General features: G+C 55.9%; 7 protein-coding genes across 7 annotated transcripts; 5 read left to right on the top strand and 2 right to left on the bottom strand.

Annotated features, from left to right (window-relative positions):
* Positions 1–77: 77 nt before the first annotated feature.
* Positions 78–1,655, top strand: CAOG_08439 (hypothetical protein; the record flags this gene model as incomplete). The annotated part of the gene is made up of 1 exon (XM_011271708.1): positions 78–1,655. A coding segment is annotated over one exon (1,578 nt), but the record flags the coding sequence as incomplete, so codon positions are not given.
* Positions 1,656–1,912: 257 nt separating this feature from the next.
* On the top strand, positions 1,913–3,373 carry CAOG_00760 (branched-chain amino acid aminotransferase). Its single transcript, XM_004365574.2, has 4 exons — positions 1,913–1,983; positions 2,101–2,641; positions 2,819–3,142; positions 3,250–3,373. Exons 1-4 carry the CDS (start codon positions 1,925–1,927, stop codon positions 3,340–3,342), a joined length of 1,017 nt encoding a protein of 338 aa, XP_004365631.1. The 5' UTR covers positions 1,913–1,924; the 3' UTR covers positions 3,343–3,373.
* Positions 3,374–3,618: 245 nt separating this feature from the next.
* Positions 3,619–5,768, top strand: CAOG_00759 (Nek4 protein; the record flags this gene model as incomplete). The annotated part of the gene is made up of 5 exons (XM_004365573.1): positions 3,619–4,009; positions 4,152–4,204; positions 4,294–4,366; positions 4,461–4,752; positions 4,874–5,768. The coding sequence occupies 5 exons, from the start codon at positions 3,619–3,621 to the stop codon at positions 5,766–5,768; spliced, it is 1,704 nt and encodes a 567-aa protein (XP_004365630.1).
* A 313-nt stretch (positions 5,769–6,081) lies between these two features.
* On the bottom strand, positions 6,082–15,174 carry CAOG_00758 (hypothetical protein; the record flags this gene model as incomplete). The annotated part of the gene is made up of 2 exons (XM_004365572.1): positions 6,082–10,177; positions 10,394–15,174. 2 exons carry the CDS (start codon positions 15,172–15,174, stop codon positions 6,082–6,084), a joined length of 8,877 nt encoding a protein of 2,958 aa, XP_004365629.1.
* A 1,577-nt stretch (positions 15,175–16,751) lies between these two features.
* Positions 16,752–18,435, top strand: CAOG_00757 (hypothetical protein). Its single transcript, XM_004365571.2, has 4 exons — positions 16,752–16,821; positions 17,053–17,188; positions 17,296–17,434; positions 17,606–18,435. Exons 1-4 carry the CDS (start codon positions 16,763–16,765, stop codon positions 18,295–18,297), a joined length of 1,026 nt encoding a protein of 341 aa, XP_004365628.1. The 5' UTR covers positions 16,752–16,762; the 3' UTR covers positions 18,298–18,435.
* CAOG_00756 (hypothetical protein) lies at positions 18,416–20,090 on the bottom strand. The gene is made up of 4 exons (XM_004365570.2): positions 20,063–20,090; positions 19,486–19,652; positions 18,866–19,281; positions 18,416–18,706 (listed from the first exon to the last, which is right to left on the bottom strand). The coding sequence occupies exons 2-4, from the start codon at positions 19,639–19,641 to the stop codon at positions 18,604–18,606; spliced, it is 675 nt and encodes a 224-aa protein (XP_004365627.1). The 5' UTR covers positions 19,642–19,652; positions 20,063–20,090; the 3' UTR covers positions 18,416–18,603.
* Positions 20,091–20,346: 256 nt separating this feature from the next.
* Positions 20,347–24,748, top strand: CAOG_00755 (hypothetical protein). The gene is made up of 6 exons (XM_004365569.2): positions 20,347–20,699; positions 20,855–21,082; positions 21,172–21,982; positions 22,166–23,380; positions 23,504–23,568; positions 23,696–24,748. The coding sequence occupies exons 1-6, from the start codon at positions 20,415–20,417 to the stop codon at positions 24,620–24,622; spliced, it is 3,531 nt and encodes a 1,176-aa protein (XP_004365626.2). The 5' UTR covers positions 20,347–20,414; the 3' UTR covers positions 24,623–24,748.
* Positions 24,749–24,908: the final 160 nt, after the last annotated feature.

Here is a 24,908-nt window from a genome sequence, read left to right as displayed (position 1 = left end):
CCACTCCATCCACTACTACGACGGCGACGACGGGCCAGGAGCAGCAATACCAGCATCCACAACAACAACAACAACAGCAACACTCTTCTGGCTTTGGCAAGGGCGTCGACCCCTTTTCGGCCCTCAGCGCTCCGCCAAGCGCAAGCGCACCTACGGCATCTCCGTTCCAGAGCTTTCTCAACTCGTTATCGTCCTCCGGTGCTGCTGGCTTGGCGACCGCATTAGATCCCCTCGGCTACGCGCGACAGGCTGCATTCAGCTCCAGTTTGGATGCGGCCAACTCGGATGATTTGCCGTTTGACACCCTTTCCTTGAAAGCCAGCAGCGAAACAAGCTCTGGCGCAAACCTGGCAGACTCGGGCATGCAATTCATTGCCTTGCTGGATGACGATGAGGCTGCGCTATTGCAGTCGTCACTGGCGAGCGGCGTACTATCACACAACCCACTAAGTGCCTTGCCGGACATGGTTGTTGATGCGACACATCCACATCCTCCGGGTGCCATTTCCCAAGCCCCCGTTGCCATGCCAAACGCTTCATTCACGGCCGCAACGTCGGGTGGCGCTGGGCAGGAGTTCTCACCGGCCAATTATCTTGCCCACGAGTTGGTGAGCCATCCCAAGCAGCATCTCCCGTTCTCGCACCTGCTCAGGCAGCTGCAGCAGCGCGAGAGCCAGCGCATGCTCGAGCCGGCACCGCAACCACCGAGTGGACAGCGGCAACCGTCGGGCTTGGAGCCCATCTCGCCCACCGCAAGCTCGTCCCTCGCCTCGTCGCCCTCGTCGACAGACGCTGCGGACGAAAACGACCGTCGGCTCACTATTCCCCGGATTCCGCGGCCCATCCCATACATTTCAGAGAACGAACTGCGGTGCAAGAATGTGTTTGTATTCATGCCAGACTTCCAAGGCGACCCTGTCACGGACTTTTTGAAGGGTTCGTCCCGCAAGACCAGAGCGCTCATTCAACGAAGCGAATCAGCCTTTGGCGTTACTAGCGAGCTGTCTTCCAGCCTGATCAGCAGACCAAGCTCACCCATCTCCGACCTTTCCAGTAGTAGCAAAGACGGTCGGTGTGTCAAGGTTTTGTGCGCAGACCAAGCATGGTTCCAAGCTGGCGATATCTCGGTTCAACGACTGCTTGCGTTGCTGGCAGACATGCGCAAGACTATTCTCATGTATCGCAGCAACAAGCGCAACCCGGCCCTCAGACAGTCGCTCATGACTGGCGTGCGCGAATCGCTGCTGCTGTGGGAGCGCATCCGACCGAAATTCTTCTCGTCGGGCGCCATTCCACGCTACGTGCCCGGCGGCGGTGTCGACGAGCGTGGCATGGCATGGCCCAGCTGTGTCTGGGACATTAATGCGCAAGTTATTGATGCGAACGACGCTTTGTGCAAGCTTTCGGGCTACTCGTTCCAAGAAATTATCGAAGACCTTCGCATGCTCTGCAGTCTTCTCGACACACGCGACGCCGCCCTCGCAGCGCTCTGCCACCTCGTGTCTGTGCATTCTCGCGTGGCATACTACGAATGCTCGTTTACCTTGCTCACGCGGTCTGGGTTTTCCGCGCGCATCCGGCTCAAGGTGCACATTGTGCGCTCCGAGCCTGATGGTATTTACTTGCGCTCCGTGGGCTACTTCCACCTCGAGTAGTGGGATTAGATTCAGAAGTTGGTGCTTGTCAAGTCGAAACGTGCGACGACATGCAGATGTCATTTCATTCAGGCGTAAATTTTGATGTTTTTACAAAGACACACAAACAACACGAAAATACACTGTTGAGCAAAACTATTCCCATTGAAGCGTTCTTCTTGCTCTTCGCTGCACGATTCTTAAGCCATACGCGCGCCGCCTCCAAATAATAACTAGCAAAGGCTCGCTCGGCTCGACAAACTCAGTCTCAATTCTGCACAAAAAAAACCATGTCACGCGTCCCCGACAAGCTGGGATTTGACTTTGTCCAAACCAACGGGCATGTCCAGTACGCTACTACTACTGCACAATAAACTCCTCGAGCTCTTGCATGGACCGAGATGCAGAATGTATTCGTTAGCAATCGAGTGCGAATCTCACCAATTCTCGTTCTCAACAACACCAGATACGTCTGGCGCAATGGAAAGTGGTCTGACGACGCCGAACTGCAAGCATCGCCGTACGTCCGTGTTCACATTGCAGCGACTGCGCTGCACTATGGCCAGTCCGTGTTTGAAGGGCTGAAGGCGTTCCGCTGTCGGGATGGGCGAGTTCGGGTTTTCCGCCCAGACCGGAACGCGGCGCGGATGGCAGAGTCTGCAGAGCGTCTGATGATGCCTGTTGTGCCGACAGACGTGTTTATCGCCGCCATTGAGCGTTGCATCCGCGCCAACGCCGACTTCATCCCGTCCTATGAGCACGGCGGGTCGCTCTACATCCGGCCAATTCTGTTTGGCAGCGGCGCGCGAGTGCCGCCAGAGCCTGCAGACGAGTACACCTTCATTGTGTACGTGGTGCCGGTTGGCGATTACTACGCTGGCACGAGTGCAGTGACGGCGTTGGTCGTTCGCGACGCCGACCGCGCTGCTCCGCTCGGTGTCGGCCATGTCAAGGCCGCCGGCAACTATGCTGCAAGCATGGAGTCGACACTGAGCTCGAAAAAGAAGGTAACGTGTCGTCCGGAACAGAGCTAGGAGGCGTTTCGGGATGGGGACACCCGTTTGTGCAGTAATTCTCGATCAAACCGAACAAGATTGCTCATCCATTTTGCGAACGGCCGTGGTTTGTTTTCTTTCTTTTGCTCTTGACTGCCACACACCACTTTTTTTTTTGGCTTGGAACAGGGCTACCCATTGAGCTTGTATCTCGATCCGCTTCACCACAAGTACATTGACGAGTTCAGCACGTCCAATTTTGTCGCCATCGACGCCAACGGCCACTATGTCACACCCGAGTCACGGACCGTTCTCCCAAGTATCACCAACGCTTCTCTGATGCAACTATGCGCCGACATGGGCATTCCAGTAGAGCGTCGCCAAATTGCAATTGAAGAAGTGGCTCGCTTTGCCGAAGTGGCGGCATGCGGCACCGCCGTTGTGCTCTCGCCTGTCAATCGTATTGTCACGGATGCCGATGTTATTAGCATCGGCACTTTAACCATTGGGCCGGTACGTGCAGCACGTGACGAATGATTCAATATTCAAGGCGAATGATGAATGATGAGTTGAAACCAGTGCTTTTTGATCGAATCGTCTCACTCTTTGGATTTCTTCAGATTATGAAGCGACTCTACGACAGACTCAAGGCAATTCAGCGTGGAGATGAGCCTGATCCGTTCGGATGGATGCATGTCGTGCCCAACGTGTGAATAAACTGTGCGAAACTGCGGTTTTTTTTTTTTCAATCTCCAACATCTCAGTACCATCCTTCCAGCAACATACACAACGGAGCAAAAAAATTACACTTTTACAAACTACCATACATCACACCACTAAAACCAAATGCGGTCGCAGTCTTTTGCTTCCAGCTGCTCAACGTCTCACATTTCGCACCCGCTTCTCAACGTCCAATTGTTCTTTCTGCTGCTCTCCGGTTTTTTTGCTCTCAATCCAATTCCACGCTCTCACACAAAACAATCTGATCAATGTCGCGATTGACCCAGCCAGCTGTTGCAGTGGCAGTCGCATCGTGCCCTCGCGTGCCTCGAGCACAAATCCCAGCGGACCAGCAGGTGAAAACGCCCGAAGCTGTCACATCCATCAACGACGCGCGGCCCAAAGTCGCCCCATTTCGCAAGCTGGGGCTTCTCGGGAAGGGCAGCTTTGGCACCGTCTACCTCGTTGAGACAATCTCCGACGGCGAGCGACTTGCCGTGAAGGAAATTCCCTGTGCTCGCATGGAGCGGGACGAGAAATCCAAGGCGCTACGGGAATTGCAGATTTTGCGCAAGCTGGTGCACCCGCACATTGTCAAGTACAAGGGAGCCTTCACGAATGCAGGGTCTTTGATTATTTGTATGGAGTACGCAGATGGCGGTACGTCGAAGCATTCTGGAGACTTGGTGGCTCACGTCGTGGTTGGCAGTGACGAGTGGTTGATGACTGCCAAAATTGTCAACGTCCAAGTCTCACCCAACTTGAATTTTTCTTTGTGCACAAAATCGCCATTGTACAATAGGCGACATGCATCAGCGCATCAAAGAGCGTCGCGGAATTCACTTTGGAGAGCAGGTAAGTGCGGTCCAGCCACAAGAGAACAGCAGCAGCAGCAGCAGGAGGAACGAGTTTGTTTTCGACTAACTCTCTCCTCACCGTCACAGCAAATTGTTAGCTGGTTGTTCCAACTCGGAGAAGCACTGTCGTATCTCCACGGAAGGCGAATTCTCCATCGAGGTACACACTGCGCGGAAAATGCGCGGAAAATCCATTTGACTTACCTCAAGCAAAACAAAGAAACCCACAAACTCACCCTCGCTGCTGCGCATAGACTTGAAAACACAGAACATTTTCTTGACCAAATCCGACGTGGTCAAGCTGGGCGATTTCGGCATCTCTCGTGTTCTCAGCAACACGCACGATCACGCGCGAACGCTTGTGGGAACCCCATATTACCTGTCGCCGGAAATCTGCGAGTCAAAGCCGTACGATTTCAAGTCCGACATGTGGGCCCTGGGTTGCGTCCTATACGAGATGGTGACGCTCAAACACGCATTTGACGCGCAATCCATCCGCGCCTTGGTCCTCAAAATCCTGACAGGTCGATATCCGCCCATACCAAGGTAACCAGCCTTCTTTGGATTCACCTTCAACACTTTCGCCTTGCATCCTGCTCTCGATAGGCGGGCGTACCTTTGATGGTTGTTTCCCCTCACCGCCCTTGCTGCTTGAAAAAAACTCTAGCTTTTACACACCCCAACTGGCTCTCGTCGTGGACAAGTTGTTGCATCTTCATCCCGAGTACCGGCCAACAGCCCAAGCGCTCCTGACAGAGACTCTCTTTGAACACGAAGTCTACGTGGCAGCACGGCCGCTTGAAAACGTCTCACGATCCGAGACTGCTGCCTGCTCGAGTTTAGGGGCGGCTTCGGGCCATGGGGAAGAACGCCAGCCTCCACGCACAACTCTCGCAACCGACCACCCGCAACCAGAACCTTTCGTTCCCATCGGCCACGAGTCCAAGAAGACTCGATGCGCACCTGATACGCTGCATACCCACGCACACCAACCCCAACCCCAGCACGAGGTGAATCACCCTGCCAGAATGGCGGAAAGCAACAGCGCGAAATGCCCCTCATCTCATCCGCAGGTGCAAAATTGGGCAGATGAAGATTCCGGATGGTCTTCACCCAACAGTAGCGGCCAAGCCAGCAGCAGTAGTAGTTGCAGCAGCACTGGTGGCGCGAGCAGCAGCAGCTACAGCAGTAGCAGCACTTCGCTGTCCGCAGAAACAGTGAGAAAGCTGCCTGTCGTCCCTGCTGTCGAGGCTCTCGACCTTGAGGTGGCGGAAATGATGGCCGGTATTTGGTCTGAGGCGGATCAACCAGATGGTCAACACGGAAGCTCTCGATTTCTACGAATCGAAGCGCTGCGAGCGTTTGTCGAAAACAAACTCGGCCTCGCCTTGTTCCGCCAGATCTACGGATTCATGTCCGATGTGACAAAGGATATTAGCGAGCAACACATTGCTGCCACGATCATGACGTTGCTTGGGCAACAGTCAAGCCTGTACAATGTGATTTTGCAGTTGGTCGCGTGCGAGCAGCGCATGTACAGCGCAAATGTTTGGCGAAAGTAGCTGACTGTATCTATCTACATTGAAAGTAAAAATACAAAAAAAAAACAATCACAAAAAGCAAGAAGAAATTAACAACGAATCATAACGAACGAACGCGAACACAGGAAACCAACAGAGGAATCAAACAAACAAACAAACAAACAAGCAAACAAACGAACAAACAAACAACAACAAATTCCGCACACAAAATCAAAGTGGAACTTTCATGGTTGTCAAGCAAAACGAATGGGGGCAAACCTCATTTCGGAATTCGTGAAACTTTGACACCCCGTTTCCTCCTCGACCAAACACCCACCCCCAACCAAAGCAGTAACTAGGGCTGCTGATTACGACGGCGTTGTCGGAGCAGGCTCGTCAAGAAATGGCCGGGACGGCGGGGTTCTTTCAAAGCCGTGTCGTCCTGCGTCAAGGGCACAGTGAGCACTTCGTAGGTGCGACGATCGAGGGCAATGATGGACGTAGCAAACGCAACGGTGCGCAGTCCAGGTAAAGATGACTGAGGTCGAGCAACTGTTGCGGCTGTTGCGGTGGCTGGCGCTGCGGATCGAGAGGGTGCTTCTTTTGCCGCAGTGTTCACCACAGGCTCAACGGCGGCATCCGTCGCTGCTTGCACACCCTCACCCGCAGGAATCGCATCGGAAAGATTGGCCTGCTCGGGAGCTCCAGGCGCATCGGAGGGCGAAGGTTGTCCAGGCTCACCAGCGACAGCGGCAGTGCCCTCTTCGGCAGAAGGACGGGGCGAGGCTTGGTCGTTCTCGACGGCGTCAGGCTCAGCTGAACTCTGTTGTGCAGGAGCGACGGGCTCTTTCTGATCAACAGAAGAAGCAGCGTCAGCATTGCCACTAGCCACAGCATCTTCATCGTGGCCAGTGCTCGACAACGGCGACGACGACGACGACGATGACGACGAAGAGCTGGCTCGACCTTCAGCGCCGGCGAGTTCGGTCAACGCAACATCGCCTGGCTCGCCTGGCTCTGCCTCATCGCCACCAAACGAGGTCTCAAGCAGCTCAAACTCGATGGACTTGTTTGAAGCAATGACCAATGGCGGCTTTCGCTCCCAAGAAGCAGCCATGGGTGCCAGAGCCGCCACGGCAGCCACGTTCCTGGCGACAGGATTGGCTGGCTTGCCGGCCACTGGGACGGGCGACGAAGTCGTGCCTGCCTGGGCGTTGCTGCCGGGACCGGGAAGCTCGACCAGAACCGTCATCGTTGTAGCCTGGCCATTGACCAGTGGTTGGTAGGCAATGGGCGCGAGCGCCAGTTTGCGATAGTTACCCATGGCTTGAGACATGATAACCCGGACGGACGACATTGGGCGAGATGCCATCTGACGCAGCTCGGTTTGCCGACGCGCGATAGCCAGACGCCGCGCGCGAGACATGCGGGCCCTCCACACAAGGAACATGACGGAGAGCAACAGGAAGAAGCAGGAGAAGAACACGGAGAAGAAGACAAACAGGTCGATCTGGGTCACACGCTGCGCAAAGTACACCATAAAAGTGGCATTGGAGGTGCCGTGCACCTGCAAGTAAAAGTGGGACGACAAAAAGTCGTGATCGAGGTACGAGATGACCAGATCCGTTCGGCGCGAGAGACCGGTCTGCACTTCAGTGTCGGCCTTCACCGCCTTGTCCGAGCGCGGCGACAGGTAGGTGGTCACCAATCCATCAAACACGTCCACGGTCAGGCGAATGTCCACGTTCGTGTACTTTGGCGAGATTGCATAATAGAGCGCCTCGCCGCGACCGACTTGGTCGGGACCCTGCAGCTCGCCCTCACCCAACACCAGGAAGCACTGGTTGCCATTCGTGGGCAGGCCCATGTAGCCTCGTGCACATTGCTCGCACTGAGTTCCTCGCGTGTTATCTTGGCAGTTGCACACGCCAGTGATGGCGTCGCACGTCGACGAGTGGCCATTGCAAATGCACGGTCCACAAATGACCGGGTTCTGGCCAAGTCGGGTGAATCCTGGCAGGCAAATCTGACACAGATCACCCGTGGTTGAGTTGTTGCAACCAGAGCAAATGCCCGTGGCGGGGTTGCACGACGTCGTGTGCTGGTTGCAATGAGAGTAGCACGAGGAGCACGACTGTCCGTTGACCGGGTTGCCGTAGTAGCCATCGCTGCAAACCTCGCATCGCAAACCGGCCGTGTTGTCCATGCAACGCTCGCAGACGCCGTATGTCTGACACGTGCTGTGGCCGTTGCAGCCACAATCCATGGAGCAGTTGAGACCAATGTAACCCCGGTTGCACTTGCAAACGTTGGGCTGCACGCACACGCCGAAAACGCACTGCTGGGCACAATAGGCGATGCACGTGCTGCCGCTCGGCTGGTAGCCAGGCAGGCACTGGCACTCGTACGAATCGGGCGTGTTGACGCAGACGGTAGAGTTGACGGGGCAGTTGGCTTGGCCGGTGAGACACTCATCAACGTCCGGACACGTGGCATAATTCCAAGTCGGAGGGGCGGTGCTGTTGCCAATGTAGGCGGGACTGGGCACCGTGCAATTGAGCCCGGGATCTGGACCCTCGCTGTTTCCGTTCAGGCAGCGGCCAGTGCCGAGGGCGCCAGGATCGGCACACCACCCGCACCGGAGGTTGCTTTGGCACTGATCGCACGTTTGGAAGACGCTGCAGTCTGGCGCGCACCGGTCGGGGACCTGACTCCACTCGAAACACTGGCCAAAGTCAAACACGCCCGTGTATGCATTAAAGTCCAGACAGGTGGAGGTCGATTCACACCACAGACAGGGAATGTTGCCGGTATTGTCTGCAAGAAGACACGTGGAGCAGTTCGTGTTGCTACTGCACGGTGCACGGCAATTGGCAATGTTGGTAATGGCGTTGGGAGGCGACGCGGTGGTGCAAGCGGAGCCAGTCCAGCTGCACTGGCCAGAAACGGTGCACTCACGGCAGCTTTGCTTGGCGGCACACGGATACAGGGGGCAAATGCCATTATAAGGGATGGACTGGCCCGAGGTGCACGTGGCATTCGCGGCCTGGCATTGTCGCGTGCCAGTGCACCAGGAGCAACCGGATCGCAGCGACGAGCAGGCCTCACACGAGATCGAGGCTGACGAGCAATCGATGGAGCAATCGCCATTGTTGGACGTCGTTTGGTTGCAGATGCTGGCCGTGTTGCTGCTGCTTGGGAGACACAGGGGTCCAGAGTAGTTGGCAGACAGGGGAGTGGCGCACCAAGTGCACGATGCGTCCGACAAGCATCGACCCATCGAGTACAGACTACACAGCGAGGCAGGTACCGACAAGGAGTGCACGTCTGCGCGGACGCGGCCGTCAAACCCGCCAATCAAAAGGACGCGTGCTGCAATGTCAGCGTCCCCGTCAAAGTTGGCGGGCACAAACACCAGTGCGTGGCCCAGACGGTTTGACATTGAGTTGGCAACGGTCACGGGACTGGACAGTGGCACGTTTGGCAGCGCCCAGACACGACACGACGGCGCGAACATGCTTACGGTGGCCGTCATGCACATCTCGAGCCAACCGTGGATGAAGGAACTGCCGCCGACGACAATCATGTACGAGCCGGTGGGTACAAACACGGCCGCATGGTTGGCGCTGGGCAGGACGTTCAGGCCGTCGGGAGAGACGCGGTCGGGCAAAGAGCGCCAGGCCTTCTTGCCAACAACAAACGAGTAGAGCCGTGCCGAGTTGGACGTGTAGATGAGATTGTTGTCGAGCAGCTGGATGCCTCCAAACACGATAATCTCGTCTGTTCCAGGAGAATACACGGCGGTGTGACCGTACATGCCAAGCGCGTTGACACCCACAGTATTGACGACGCGAACAGCACCCAGCGCAAAGCTGAAGGCAAAGACACGCGTGTTAAAGTTGGTCTGCGCTGTGCGGCCTCCGAGAATGTAAATGGTGCTGTCGACAAGGGTGGCGCTGTGGCCCGAAATGGCAGGAAGCAGCGTGGCGACCGGCAGATCGGTGGCCAACGACCCAGCGTGGAGCAGGTTCCAGGTGCGCGTCCCGAGATGAAACTCCCAGATATCGCCTACTGGCTGGAAGGGCTCGTAAGCCCAGCCACCAACCACAATTAGCGAGTCACGTTCGGGCGAAAGCACCATGGCGTGAGAGTGCCGGCCGCGCGGCACGGCGGCCGACGCGTCTGCGGGTTGGACTAAAGTCCACCGTCGCGAGCGCACGTCAAACTGCCACAAGTCGTTGAGAACCGTGTCGCGCTGGCCATAGCCGCCGAAAACAAAGACCGAGTTGCGAGAGGCATCGTACTGGGCAGTGTGACCGGCACGGGGCGGAAAATCAGTCGGCAGAATGATGCTCGCTTGCGCAGCGTTGGTTGCAGGGCCGACAATCACTGCCTGGTCTTGGCTGAGCGTGCTCCAAGTCAGCGCGGGGCTTGCGCTCGACACGTTCACACTGCAGTCGGTGCCACCCAGGTGGGGTGCGCAGCGACACACTCCACGCGACACATCGCACGCGTTCATGGACGAGAGCTCTGGATGACAACTGTTGGGACAAAGGGGCCGTTCACAAGCGACTCCCGCAAACCCAGGGTGGCACGTGCAGATTCCAACCGATGCCGTGCAATCGCCGTGCCCAGAGCAGTCATTCGGACATGCGGAAATGGCGTACTTGGCCTCGAAGCCACCGACAGTGTAGTTAATGTCGCTGTACATGACAACCAGCATTGTGCCAGAGCGGGCGACAATGATTGGGGGAATCACTGCCAGGCCCGAAAAGGAGCCAAGGAGCGGAGCACTTGTCGAGGATCCATCAAACACAAACAAGTAGTCAAACAGACACTCGCTGCCAAACGAGTAAAAGTCGAGTGTGATGGCCAGCGGCGTGAGGGATTGTTCAGAGACGATTTCTGCTGCTTCAGAGTCCGACCCGAGAATGCGGCGCGCAATCTCGCGCCCGTGATCGCTGTCAAGGAAGGGCGCGCGCTCCACAAACGCCTTCACTGACTGACTTTGTTGTTTGTTGATGTTTGTAGACCGCAAAGTCGTGGAGGCCGTAGCTGTATCCATGCCATCATCATCATCATCATCACCATCATCAAACCTGGCTCGCTCGGGCCGCGAAGCAACAAAATAGGATGCATTGGACACAGCCGAAGGCTCCGCCACAATGAGCCAGCTGCAGACGGAATCTGGCGGGTACACGCCGTTCGTACCGATCGCACCCTGGTCGAAGCGCAACGTTTTGCGACCGCTGCACGCCGCCAGACACAACTTGTTGGTTGCCGAGTAGTAAAATCCGGAAGCGCAGGCTGTGCAGGATGGACCCTCGTACGGAGGCAGACAGAAGCAAACACCAGTCACATTGTTGCATTCGCCAATGACAGTGTTTGCATGCCCGTTGCATGCGCAGGCCTGACATCCCGCCGGCTGAGTGGGAGTGCCGTACGAGCCTGGGATGCACTGGTTGCAGGATGGACCTGTGGTGCGGTTTTGGCACGACAAGCAAACATTTGGCGCGTCGGGGAGACAGTCGCTGTGTCCGTTGCACTGACAGGCGACTTGACACGAGGCACCAGTGTACCCGAACGGACAGTTGGTGCAATTCGACGGGGAGCTACAGACACCGCCGTTGCAGCCGCCAGGGCAGACGGGCTCGCAAAAGGTGCCGTTCCCAGCGTATCCGGCCTTGCAGACGCACTCAAACGTGGAAGGGACATTGACGCAGTCGGCGTGAACATCGCAATCGTCCAGCCCTTGGGCACACTCGTCAATATCGACGCAATTGAGTGCCGCCGTGCAATTCAGGACACCATTGCAGCTGCAGCTCGTGCGGCAGTCTGTACCAGTCCACACTGGATCACATTCACACGTGTTTGGTGCAACACACACTCCCATGTCGCCACAGGAGGGGCGGAGTGTTGGGTCGGAGCTGTTGGAGGACGGGACGGCAGAGCAATCTGGCGCACAGGAGACGCCGTCGCCCAGAAAACCGGGGTTGCACGTGCATGTGAACGAGTCCGGGGTGTTCTGGCAGGTCGCGTTGCTGGCGCAGTTGCTCAATCCCAGCGCGCACTCGTTAATGTCTGGGCAGGTAAACCAAGACCATTGGCGTGATGGATTGGCGGCGCATTCGGCCGTGGCACCCGACAGTGTTCCACCCATGCACACGCCGCCAAGGCCGTTGGTTGTGTTTGAGCACCAGCCGCAGGTGTCCTGGGCCAGACAGCTGCGACAATCGCCAAACCTACTACAATCCACGCACATGCTCGTGTCGGTGGCGTAGCCCGTGCCACACTGGCCAGCGGTGAACACGGCAACAAAGCTCGAAATTTCGTCGCACGTTTGGGTCGCCGGGCACCAGTTGCACGCTGCCGGATTGCCATTTCCGACACAAGTGGCGCAGGATGTAAAGTTACGACAAGGCGTGGGGCAGAAGGCAGGGGCGGTGACGGTGGCCGAGCTGTCAATTCCGTACTGCGAGGGGTAGCAGCTTCCATACGCCCACTGGCAGCTGGTGCTCGACGAAACACAGCCACGGCAAGTGAAATAGTTGCCACACAGCGGACAAGATTGGTCGTCCACTTCCAGGGCGTCTTGTGGGCACACGGACGTCGTGTTGGAGGCGGTCATTTGGAGTCCAGTCATTCGCTCTGCGCACCTACCAGTGGACTTGCACCACGCACACGAGGCGTCGGCAATGCAGCCTTTGCAGCTGGGGTGCGTGCTGCAGCTGACCGCTCCAGCAAGCGCGAGCGTCATGTTGGCACGCGTTGCGGTACTGTTCGAGGTGGACGAGTAGTATGGCACGAGGAATTGCGCAGAAACAACCGACGCTTCGGCCGACGTGGCGTTTCCGAACGCGTTTTGTGACGGCAGCAACCAAGCAACCGAAAAGTGATTGCCCCACTCTCCGCTTTGCTTGTTGATGATGGTGAAGAGGTATCGTCGGTTGGCAGCGAGGAAAACTGGCGCCGATTGCTGACTGGGTTGAGCCGTGTAATCGCGAAATGGGCTAAAGTAGTTGACACTGGCAATGTTCACAACGAGCGACATGTCGTTCGAGTCGGCAGCCGTGCTCAAGCCAAGCACAGAAGACATGGAGCTGGCAATGAAAAATGTGAAATTGCCCGTTTCCGGCGGAACAAGAAAGCCACGGACGCGCGTGCCCTGCGTGAATGCGTCGCCGTTCATATCCGCAGCAAGTTCTACGCTTCGGACGGTGACAATGTCTGGGTAGTCGGGGTAGGTGCTCAACACCGACATGTCCTGAACCGAACTGCCTCCGACATTGTACCACCGCTCTTGGGCGACAGATCCGTTCGTCACAGACGAAGAGACACAGGCCGCAAGGCCGACAACAATCGGGGCGGGTGCCTGACCAGACAGGGACGCGGGACAGCCGAGAACGGACGAGGCGTTCACGCACGTTGCGGTCGTTGCGCACCAACCGCAGTCTGAAAAGACGGTGCAGTCGCTGCAGAAACGCAGGGCCTCGCAGAACGATTGCGAGGCGTGGCCTTGGGTGAGGGTGGTCGGCAGCGCCATCGAGCAATTGTACCTCGCAATGTCCGTCAGCTGGATGCAGGCGGTCGTGACTTGGCTGGAGTTGAGCAAGCTCGAAAGAACGACATCTTGAGCAGTAATGTTGGGAAGAACAAAGCCGGATGCCAAAGTCGTGGAGCATGCAACGCAGGAAGGATTGCTCTGGCATTGCTGCATGACAGCGCCAGAGCCGACGTCTCCAGAGACCCCGGAGGCCAACGCTTGCTGCATGGCAGAGAGGCAGGGGTTTGTTTCTTCATGGTAAGCGACAGCATCCGAGAGAGCCTGGCCGTCAAACCCACCGACGAGGACTGCGTCAACGGCAGCCAAGGCGGGCGACACGGAGTCACGAACCGTCACAACACCCTGACCCATGCGTCGGCCTGGAAGGTATCGCGTGGGCGCGTCCGAGTTGTCTTCGACCGTGCGGAAGCGGTTCGAGTCAAAGTCAAAAGCAAAGAGGTCGTTGGTGAAGCATCGGTTGTCGTTTTCATTGTGCGACATGACGTAGCCACCCTGGATGTACATGCTACGTTCAGACCTTCCCAACCAAGCGCCGTGGAATGCACTGGCGCGGATGGGGTTGGACGGCAGGAGCTGAATCCATCGCATGTGGTCGACTTGAAGCACATACAGCGTGTTTAGGCGGTAGGAATACGACGAGGAGAGCGGACGGATGCCGCCGTACACGAAAATGCTGTGCAGATGCTCGACGTAGACGGACGAGTGGCCGTACACACCGGCGGCAATGAATCCTCGCGGTGTGCGTTGGTACCACCGGTTGGCAGCGATCGAGTACTCGTAAATGGACGTTGGAAAGGGATCAAACGTGGTTTTGCCACCAATGACAACCATAGAGTTGCTTGATGGAATGTAGGTGGCGCTGTGTCCCGTCAGTGGCGGCGGGGAAATCCCTCCCACGGCAGGAATGCGCTGCTCCCACACGCTGCGATTGAGACTGAGCACCCACACTTCGTCCGAGATGTGCTGGTCGAGCGTAATGCCGCCGTAAACAACCATCAGGTTGTCGGGCGTGAGGATGGCCGAGTGAGAATAGCGCGGCGACGGAACGTGGGCGGTAAAAGTGAGTTCTCGCGGCCGCGCGCGTGTGACCAAGTTGTACGCAACGACATTGCCGAGCAGCTGGTCTTCCTGAGAGTAACCGCCATAGACGAAAATCGTGTGGTTGAGTGGAGAGTACACGGTAGTGTGGAAGCCGCGCTCTGTTCCAGTGTTGCCCGACGAGGCGCCACCGACCAGCAGTGTCCACCCGTCGTTGAGGTCATCCACTGGCTGAGAGCAGTCCAGTCCGCCATACCCTGCGTTACACACACAGCCGTGGACAGTTGCCAGGTCGCACTGCCCTTGCCCGAGCGCAGCGGCGCAATTGTTGGGGCAGAGCTCGGTTTGGCAGCCTTGGTCGGCAAAGCCGGGATTGCATGCGCAGTGCCCGTTGGCCTGGCAGATGCCGCGGTCGCTGCAGTTTGCAGGACATGGGTTGATCGAGTAGCGAGCAGTAAAGCCCGCCGTCACGTAGTTAATGTCTGAAATGAGCACAACAAGCATGTGCCCCGACCGTGCGACCAAGGGTGCAACCGCAATCTGCCCGTTTAATGCGCCGAGTTTGGGCGACGTACTGTTGACTCCATCGTAAACGTCGACAAAGTCATACGCGCATTCCGTGTCGAACGTCAAGAATTCGAGCAAGATGGGCAGCGGCGTGCCGCCGTTGGCCAGTGCTGGCGCCTCAATGAGCCACTGGCATGTTGTGAATGCTGGGTATCCGCTGTCGCTGGGTGTGAACGTGCCAGACGTGGAATTTGCAATCAGGACACGCTGGCCGCTACAGTCAGCTGCAGCGCTTGGCGAGATAAGGGCGAGGAGGAGGAGCAGAGCCAAAGCAAGCATTGCCGAGCAGCTTCGAAAGAGGTGCTGCGGAGGTGCCAAGCGTTTTTGTCTTCGACTTGTCCCAGCTGTGTTTGCTGCTGGCATGTTCCGCGACGTTGTGGAGGAGGGACGGGCACCGGTGCACGGTGGCAGAGACCGCGACATGGTTGTGCGGTATAAACGTAGTAGATTCATGCACCACCGATTCCTCACGACAACAAACAAAAAAAACCCGAATCGGGTATAATAGAGCCGCCCCTTCTTGTGTCTTGACTCCTCTTGCTTGGCGGCGCAAACTCTAGAAAGGAGGGAGAGATGGAAGAGATGCAGACATTCAAGTGAGCGAAATTGCAAAGCAACGAGAGCTTGAAGCCCATCACCGCGCCACCCAAACGCAAAATCATGCCGCACAATCGACGAGTTGAACAATGATGAGTGCGTTTTTGGAACCGAGAGCGGGTTTTCGCTAACAGATCACTGTTTGGGGCAAGGCGAGCGCTGGGACAGCCCAAATCCGCCAATCGAAAGCGTAACGCTTGCTCCCACCCCCCTCGCTCTCTCTCTCTCTCTCTCTTCCATCTTGCCACTTCTTCCCTCTTCTCCCCTTGTCGCTTGCCGTGGGAAGGCGAGCCCAGTCGGGGAACACGTCTTCAAAAGGTAAAAGAATAAAAGGAAACAAAAAAAAAAAGGATCGGCGACCGCAGCCGACGACAAAGGACGAAGCGGCGGGGAGGGGGGAGGGACAAACGAGGGCGAGCGAAGAGACAGACAGAGAATGACAGACAGAGTGGCGTGGTCCACCATGCTGGAGAAAGGGGCCGAAAGGGGCAGCTCGCACAAACACTTTTCATGTGAAAAAGCAGCACAGCGGACGAAAGGGGGCCCAAAAGGCGAGAACGAGGGGGAACTGGTAGAGCACATGCAAACATGCCCGTGTGCATTGGAACATGGCTGGGAGAGCAGCCGCAATGCAATGGAGCAGCGAGCGAACGGACTGCGATTATTCAACAAAAAAAAAAAAAAATCCTTACTCGAAAAAAAAAAAAAAAATTTACAAGATTAAAAAAAAAAAAAAAAAAAGAAAAAAAAAAAAAAAAAGAATGATGATCACCACACAGTCCCGAGCATGAGAAAAAGATCGGCAGATGATGGAACAAATCTGGACCAACGTGCACACGGATGGACTGATCAAACCAGGCTTCAAACAATTCCGAAAACTCATGCTCATCGAATGCAGTGCAGTGCAAAATAGACGTGGAAATGACACGCACAGTGCTAGTAACAAAATCTCAATCCGAGTTCGAGCAGCCGCTCCCCCCCCCCGCTGTCCCTATGTATATTTGGGGCCACGCCGAAAGCAGGGGTTGCTCAAAGTTTGAGAGGTCGTGTTGAGGATCGACCGATCTAACTTTGAGTGTTCGTCGAGATGTTGCTGCGAAACCTCAAACCTAACAAATGGACTGCTCTCAGGCGTTGAAACCTCGCCACTCCAGATTCGAGCTCTTTGTACTTCCACTTTCGAGCACACGGGGTTGGAGAAGATGGCTGAGAGTGACCTCAACCCGAAAAAGTTTCCTCGTTCCATCAGTCTTTGTTTTCGTTCACTCTAATGGCGTTGAATGCAGCCTTCCTTCAAAATGGAGGCATCGTCACGCTTCCAGGCGAGCAGTATGTGGGATTTGCTGTTGTTTTGCTGCAGCGACTCTCCCAAATGCCACTTGATGGTGGCCTGCAGAGCTGGCGGCGACCAGCATCGAGCGTTGATGACGTGCATCGGGCCGTCTCCCCCCCCCCTCCTTACTCCCCACGTTTCCGAGTTCCAAAAGGAAGGCCTCCGTGGTAGTTGCTTTGTTACTCACTTGCCATCCTGCTTTGGCTTGGCTGCGATGGCCGCTGTAGATTCGCGTTTGATCGCGGCGGAATCGAGTTCTCCGTCACTGGAAGTCCGGGCGGCTCAAGCCAAGGGGCACCCGCAGGCTCCAATACGACCGTAGGGTACAATGGCAAGGGTCACATCTTCTTGTCAAACTTCCGGGTGAGAGACAGAGAGTCTTGCTTTTTGTTTCATGGCCAGTCACATTTTTGCCACCGAATCCGTCCCTGCACTCACCCCCGCTTCTCCCTTGAATCTTGAACCTCTAGATTGTCTTTTTGAATCAACCAGTCGTGCACAACTTTGAGTCGTTCGTGCTGCCTCTGCCGCACATCTATGACGCGACGCTAAAGCAGCCAATCTTTGGTGCCAATTTCTTTGCCGGGTTTGTCAACCCGCTTCCCGAAGGTACAGTGCTGTTCCCAATTCTGCAATGCTGCAGTGTCTAAGACCATCTTTGTGCATGAATTGTGCACACCCCGGAGCCCTTGGAGCGTCGGTTTAGAGCCAACGAATGGATTGCGACAACAATGAATGCGTCTGACTTACGGTTTTTTTTTTCGTTTCCATCTCAAACAGGTGGTCTGTCCGGAAAGGTCGAGTTCAAAATTTACTTCAAGGAGGGCGGAGCGACTGATTTTGCGACCCGTTTCCTGGCTGTGGCCAGAACCACCACTCGCGAGCGAGCACCAGGTCCGGGTGGCCCGCCATCGTACTATGCGGCCGCATCTCTTCATGGCGGTGGTATTGGCCCCGGTCTGCGCGCTGCCGGTGCGCCCGTGGGAGCCGCTGGCATGGGCATGGGTTTGGGCCCTGGCATAGGGTTGGGGATGCGCATGGGAATGAACACTCGTCCGGTGCAAGCCACTTCCCGACCGCCTCCCTCCTCCTCCTCCTCATCTCAAAGTGGAGTGCACCAGCCAGCGGGTGGGCCATCTGCACCGCCTCCGACTCCAAACCAGAAGGCTGTCGAGGCCGGCGTTCCGCAGTATCAAACCGAGCAACAACGAGTGTACGGCGCACACCCTCACCCGTATCAGTCCCAACCACAACCGTACCAACCCTATCCACCCTATCCTGCGTCCTACCCGCAGCAACAGCATCCACAGCAACCACCTCTGCCATACCCTGCACAGCATCTACCCTACCCTACCACCAACCAACAGCCGCAGCAGCAGCCCGTCCCGCCTGCGCCAGCGCATGCCGCACCCACGCCTTCTGCTGCGTCGCAAATACGACCCGACGACTTGCCTCCTCCGTACCAAGCTTGATCTGGGGGGGGGGTTTGGAAGACGCTCGATCTTGAATGCAATAATAACAGGCGATTGTTTCGTGTTCAAACACATGTCGTGTTCCAGACACTACTGTAAAATCCAGCTGCCAAATAAATGCAAAAGTCAAAAGAACCATTTAAAAAATTAAAACGCACACAATAAACAAACAAACAAACAAACAACCAAAAAAAGGCAAACCAACAACAAGACCAAAACCCCAAGGAAACAAGGAAAACAAAAAAACCAAAACAAACAAAATGGGTGTCAATTGCCAACAACTGCTAACGCGGGTTTGATTGGCGTTTAACTGTCGCTGTTATAGAAGAACTTGAAGAACAAGGCCAAAAAGATGATGCCAATCAGGACAAAAATGATGCCAAACAGGAGGACCTTGTTTTGCACCAACCTGCCAACGTGAAACGTGTACACGAGACAACAGCAAGTCGTGCAAAAGGTCAATCATCTCGAATCGCAAAGAGACAGAGAGCTGCTGGCCTGCACCAAACCACAGACGCAATCCAGAAAAAAAAAGCAAATCACATCCTTCATGAATTTCCTCCTGTACCTTCTTGACATTGACTTGAGCAGCCGCATGCTGCGGGCAAGCGAGCTATCGACATCGTGCACCTTGTTGGAAGCACCCTCAATGACCTTGCCTTGGCGATCGAGTTCGACCATGACGTTGGCGCCCATTTCTGTCGTTTCCTGAAGCATGCGCTGGCCTTCCACAAGCTTCTCGCTCGTTCGGGAGATGCGCTGTGTGGAGCTGGCGTACGCCTGGCGCTGATCGAGCGAGGTTGTGAGTTCGTCGTGTCGGAGCAGCTCGTCGCGCGCAGCCATGCCGCCGTCGACCGAGATTTCTGCCTTGCGCAAATCGCGTTCGATGCGCTCTGCCTCAGCCTTGTAGCTCGTCACGCGATTCTTGTACTTTGTGCGCTCTGAAGCGACAATCTCGCGCAACTCGAGGTCCATCGACGTGACCTGGCGAACGACGAACAAGTTGGAAACACAAGATCAGTCAAAGTGATTTGCAAATAATGGGAGCTGCCAATCCCGTCCAGGATTTGAAGGCCCAAAAACAAGCGCTTGGGCTCGATCAGCGGCTTCAGACCTGGACTTTAGTAATGGACGCTCAAAAGAAAGCAGGTTTTTTTTTTTTTTTTTTTTTTTTTGTGATTCCTTTACCAATTCTTGGACTTCGCGGAGCTCTTGTTGGGCGCGGCGGATGAGTCCACGCCGAACATCGCCTGTGGCGTTGGGGATCTCTGATGAGATGCGTCGGATGAGGTCGGCAGTGAGGGTGCCGAACTCGCGCTCGAACTGCGTGAACGAGTCCGTCATGTGGCAGCGAACTGAATGGAACAAAGAGAGAAAAAAAAAAAAAAAAAAAAAAAAAGAACAAAGGGACATGAAGGTCAGTGAGAAGGCCGGGGGGGGGGGTGAACAGCACAGAGCATCCAAGGTAATCAGCAGAGCAAAGTGGCGGTAGTTGATGAGATGCGGCTGCGCGGTGGCGGAGGGCGAGAGGCCGAAGCGAAACGATGACAAGGGCTTCGGTTTGTTCGGCCGTGGCTGAGCCGTGGTGTGCCCCTCAGTATTCGGGGACAGGGAGGCTTGAATTCAAAGGTGTCAAGATGATTCTGGCGCGCCGACAGAACCAGCGCCAGCAACACAGACGCGAAGGCCGAAACGAACGACGATTCAAAAAAAAAAAAAAATAAAAAAAAATAAAAGCAGGCTCTGCGTTCGGTCGCTTTCTTACCTCTGCTCAAAAACAAAAAGCACGAATGAGCCGAGACTGTGTGCGAATAATCGAGGTCTGGATTTATTGGACTACAAGAGAATGGGAACAGTGGTGAGTGGCATTCGCGTGCAACGGCGGCTCGAGGAGGCATGGGAACAATAAAAACAGACAAAAACAGACAAACAAAGCAAACGGCCGTTCTGAGCGACGTAGACTCAATCAAGCTCTAGGAATCTCAATAGCATGTAGCATGCATTCTCGAGTTCAAGTTAAGCGCGACAATTGTCGACTCAGTCCAAAGTTCCCAAACAAAAAAGCAGTGGGAATACAAAAATACAATAAAAATACAAAAAAAAAAAAAAGGCCGCCAATGGATCTACCATTGACAATGGCGACAGGCCCGCCACCTGGCGCTGCTGCGGCAGGCTCGCCAGCCAGCTTCCTCGCATCTCGAGGGGCAATTCCAATTCCACTGGCTCCGATGCCCCCTCCTCCGCCTGCTGCTGCTGCTGCTGCTGCGGCCGGGCCCGCCGCCGCTACAAACGAGCGAGACTCGACGCAGCAGCATGACGACGCGATTCCCGCCAGCCTTCGCGCGGCCCTGCGGTTGAACCTGGTGCTGTCCAACCACGTCGCCTGGAAGCTCACGCCAGAGGTGACCATTGCGAGAACACTCAGTTCGCGTTGTTGGTTGCTGCTGGTTGGCTGGAGACGCGCGCACTGGGGTCTCAATTCGTTTCGCATTGCAAATTCGCTCTCATTGAGATTGAAATTCTTGAACTCACATTTTTTTTCGGTGGGCTTGGACAGCACGCTGCGGTGTATCTGCTGACCTATGCTCGCATGATGCATCATGCCTCCGTTGGACCTTCCGGAAGCGCTGTGCTCGAGGTGCCATTCCCCGTGCACGGAACGACCATGATTCTAAACCGCGGACTCGACAGCCAATTCCGCAAGGACGAGTATGCCTGGCAGCTGCGCAAGGGAAGCAAGCATGTCCGAGAAAACCACATGACTATCAAGATTGACGGACGTGAGGTAAGGCAGGGTGAATGAGAGTCTCGCGTTCTCGAAACAGTCGTCCGTTTTTTACTAAGCCTGGGTTTGTTGCAATCCAACTCGCCCAGTTCGTCAAGGTCTCGTACGCACGACTGGAGTCCAATCCGTACTTTTATCGGCGCGTCTTTTGGCTGGTTTCAATGCCAAAGCTCGTTCTCGTCCATTACGTTGACGATCGGTTGGCTGCCTCCACACAGCCTCCGCTTGAACTCCAGCAGGCTCTTCAACATGATTCTACGAGTACTGGTCGTTCGCACCCTCCAAGACAGCAGCAGCAGCAGCAGCAGCAGCAGCAGCATGGACCACATCAGCACACGAGCAGCGCCACCACGACCCCTTTGATGGGCTCGACGGTGCCAATCGCACCATGGCCGAGCACGCTTCCGTTTGGCTCGCCGTCTGGCGTCTCGACGGCAGCTGCATCGCCGGCTGCACTGGCCTTCTCTGCGTCGACCTTGCGGATAGCGGATTTCAGTCCGGAATGGGCGGTTTGTGGCGAGTCCACAAAGTTTCTCATTGTTGCGCCGTGGATTGTAGCATCCATACGTCGGTGGTCGTGTCGGCTGGGAAGTGCCGAGTACCCTGCCGAGATGCTCTACCCTGGCATCTTGCGAGTGTACATTCCAGCCATCACCAATCCCGGCATTTTGCCATTGAGTGTTGTTCTGGAGGGCGGCTTGGCCAGCCCGCCTGTCTTTGTCCCGTTCCGTCCTTCTTCCGGCTCGGTCAATGGCGTTGGCGCCATTGCCACCTCGACCACCGCCACGTCGCCCAACACCAGCATTCTGGAGGCAACCATCCCTGGCGAATCGTTTGTCGCAGGACAAACACCGCCTTTTGTTAACAATCTGACCAATACGCAGCCTATCTTTGTCGACGGTAGGTTATTTTCGCAGAGTTTTCGTGGAGCGGCGTGTGTCGGGGAGAGGAGGAGGAAGGAGGGAAGGTAAGGGGGGGGGGCCGAGAAGGAAAGATCTAACTGTTTTTTTTTTTTTTTGTTTTTTGTAAAAAAATATTGTCATTCTTTCGTTTATCTGCCCGCGCGTCTCCGTCGAATCGCAGAGCGCGCCACGCGGCTCAAAATCATTCGTCGATTGGATCTCTTGGCCAGCGAACTGTCGCAGCGTGCCAATCAGGCGCACGCCGAAACTGCCAACCGATCGCTTGGCGGAACTCTGCCTCTTGCTCCAATCGTGAGCACAGACCTCGAGACCATGCTAGAATGCCCATTACCACGATTTGAAGAGCGTCTGCTGGCCACCATGGCGCGCCTCTTTGCAATCGACCAGGTGTATCAAGCGGCGTCGCTGGCAGAACGCGAGTCCAACTCGCTGATGGCAGGTCTGGCCAGTGTCAGAAATGCCGAGCTTCGCGACGATGACGATGCGAGTGCACATGGCGGCGATGACGATAGTGACGATGGCGATGGCATGGATGACGAAGAAGAAGCGGATGCTGCTGCCGCTGCTGCGAGTCTACAGTTGCAACAGGATGGCTCGAGCGAGTCTGCCTCCAACTTTCTGTTTTCCTCCTTTGGTGTTCTCGAGGAAGGCCTGCAACCCTTGCTCGACACACACGGTCCAGGCCCAGCATTCGAGGGCAGCGCCCTCGCGACCGCCACGACGGCGCATAGCCATGCAAGCGACGCGCGCGCAGCGTCCGACACGCTCTTGGAAACGCCGCGCTCGCTCTCACACGCCACTTCCAACACGTCGATTTCCGAGTCGAGCGTGCCACGAACCCGCCACGACAGCTTTGTCGAAGGGTCCAGTGTGAACAACACCAGTCTGACGTACGATGACGCAGGCATGACCCTGCTGCACTATCTTGCGGCGCTCGGAACGAGCGAGATTGTCAACGTCGTCTTGTACTGGAAGTCGGCCATCCGCGACCGGGCCACAATCGAGTCGCTGCTCTGGCGCTCGCTGGACGTCATGAGCACGGACGCACGGATGCGGACACCCTTGTTCTGGGCGTGCGCACTCGGACACACGACGACCGTTCGTGCCCTCCTCGAGTACGACTCTCGCCAGCTACGCGTCTCAGACGCCTGGGGAAAGCTGCCCATCGACGTGGCCTTTGAGCACGGGCGCCAGGATGTGGTTGACGTGCTGAACGAGTACACGCGTCGCGTCGATAACGGGCAGTCACAGTTTCCGGCCGAAGTGTTCCGCGATCGGCCGGAAAACCTCCTGGCCGACCGGGTATGGGCTGACTTGCAAGCGAGTCAGTCCGAGCAGATTCTTGAGCGCGATTTTCGTGACATGACGCTGAAAGGTAAGTTGTGCAGGGGGGCGAAGAGGAATTTGCTTAAACAACACAAACAAAAATGTGTGTGCTTGTCTGGGGCTGGAGCGTCGTGGGCTGAACTCATCTCCGTTCTGCTCTTTTGATTGTCAGATCGCGATTGCCTGGACTTGTTTCGCGCAGCCACCATCATCCAAACAGCCTTCCGCGATTACCAGGTATCACGTTGCGTGCTCTTGTTTTTGTGAATCTCGCCCTCCCAGTTCCCCCAAAAAACCCCACTATCTAACTGACTTACAAACTGCCGCTTACCACACTTTTTCCCCCTGCCTGCAATACGCGTAGAACCATCAACGGGAGCAACGTATGGCTCAGGCAGCAATGCTCATTCAGAACGCCTTCCGCCGTCACAAGCACCACTCGCAGTTCCGGAACACTGTGAACGCTGCCGTTCGTATTCAAAATGTGTATCGAGCGTATCGCCAACACTCGCAGTTTAAGCAAACACGGTCGGCGGCGCTCACGATTCAGCGTCAGTTCCGCGAGCGCACCGAGCGCCGGCGCATGCGAGCCGCTGCCTCTCAAGACGTAGCGCGGCAGATGGTTCACGCGGCGCACCGCAGCGCAGCGTTGGACGGAGTCATGGCGATCAGCAATGATCCCTTCCACACGTTCGGATATGATCTGGGGAACTCTGTCACCACCCTGCCCCAAGCTGCCCTCTCCGACGAGAATATGAGCAATCCATTCGGCTTGATGCTTGGGTCACCTGCGTCATTTTCGACGCATGCTCAGCAACCGCTGACTCGCCGCCGCTCTTCGCTCCGTGGTGCAGACTTTGGCATTCCGGATTTTGCGTCTCCTGGAGTCTTGGCGTCTGCGCAGCACTCTATTTCCAATGGTTCGCATCTGAGCACGCCTGCGTTTCATGCAACACCCTCCGCCGCACCGGCAGGCTTTCCATTTTCCCTGTCCCCACCTCAAGCCAAAAGTCAACAGGCCTCGGGCGCATCACCCTCGTTTCTGCAGTCGACGACATCCCCTGCATTACAGCAACAGCATTATGCCGACGGAGCTCATGGTCTGTATTCGTCGTCTCAACCAGAGCCTGGCGCTACTGCGGCTGGAGCAGATTTTCTCGTCGCTTCTCCTGCTGCACCTCTGGCCAATACCGCGAATGCCAACGACAGCAACGCGTCCAGCAGTCTGATGGGGCTCTTGTATGATCTCGACTCGATTGTCGATGAGCAGCATCCATTCCATGGGTTGTGAAAGCGGTCAGTGCACCAGTAATACCGTGTTGCTTCGTTTTTGTTTTTGTTTTATTTTGTTTTTCCCTTTTCTTCCCATTGCGCTCTCTGTTTTTGAATTCCATTATATTATTCGATAAATACACTACGTTTTTGATGGCTGTTTATCTCAGACTTTCAACCTCTCAGTCTTGTCTCAACGCTCAGACTCTTCCCGCCAATGATAAGGCGAAACGCTGGCTTGTGGCATTCTCCAGCCTCCCCACACGGTCCAAGCCTGATGCCAACGATCCTAGCCATTGCACTTG

Source organism: Capsaspora owczarzaki (assembly GCF_000151315.2).
Source record: "Capsaspora owczarzaki ATCC 30864 unplaced genomic scaffold supercont2.1, whole genome shotgun sequence".
In the NCBI taxonomy this organism is placed as follows: domain Eukaryota; class Filasterea; order Ministeriida; family Capsasporidae; genus Capsaspora; species Capsaspora owczarzaki.
Note: the sequence above shows the minus strand (reverse complement) of the source record. Positions and strands in the feature narration are given on the sequence as shown.

Excerpts from the sequence above, each read along its gene's own strand:
- CAOG_00755 (XM_004365569.2), top strand. The coding sequence starts at position 20,415 with ATGGATCTACCATTGACAATGGCGACAGGCCCGCCACCTGGCGCTGCT. Across the intron at positions 21,983-22,165 it reads GCAGCCTATCTTTGTCGACG|AGCGCGCCACGCGGCTCAAA; the intron begins GTAGGTTATTTT and ends GTCGAATCGCAG. Across the intron at positions 23,381-23,503 it reads TCGTGACATGACGCTGAAAG|ATCGCGATTGCCTGGACTTG; the intron begins GTAAGTTGTGCA and ends TTTGATTGTCAG.
- CAOG_00756 (XM_004365570.2), bottom strand. The coding sequence starts at position 19,641 with ATGACGGACTCGTTCACGCAGTTCGAGCGCGAGTTCGGCACCCTCACT. Across the intron at positions 19,282-19,485 it reads TCCGCGAAGTCCAAGAATTG|GTCACGTCGATGGACCTCGA; the intron begins GTAAAGGAATCA and ends GTCGTTCGCCAG. Across the intron at positions 18,707-18,865 it reads CTCAAGTCAATGTCAAGAAG|GTTGGTGCAAAACAAGGTCC; the intron begins GTACAGGAGGAA and ends TCACGTTGGCAG.
- CAOG_00760 (XM_004365574.2), top strand. The coding sequence starts at position 1,925 with ATGTCACGCGTCCCCGACAAGCTGGGATTTGACTTTGTCCAAACCAAC. Across the intron at positions 2,642-2,818 it reads CACTGAGCTCGAAAAAGAAG|GGCTACCCATTGAGCTTGTA; the intron begins GTAACGTGTCGT and ends GGCTTGGAACAG. Across the intron at positions 3,143-3,249 it reads GCACTTTAACCATTGGGCCG|ATTATGAAGCGACTCTACGA; the intron begins GTACGTGCAGCA and ends GGATTTCTTCAG.
- CAOG_00757 (XM_004365571.2), top strand. The coding sequence starts at position 16,763 with ATGGCGTTGAATGCAGCCTTCCTTCAAAATGGAGGCATCGTCACGCTT. Across the intron at positions 16,822-17,052 it reads GTCACGCTTCCAGGCGAGCA|ATTCGCGTTTGATCGCGGCG; the intron begins GTATGTGGGATT and ends TGGCCGCTGTAG. Across the intron at positions 17,435-17,605 it reads TGTCAACCCGCTTCCCGAAG|GTGGTCTGTCCGGAAAGGTC; the intron begins GTACAGTGCTGT and ends CATCTCAAACAG.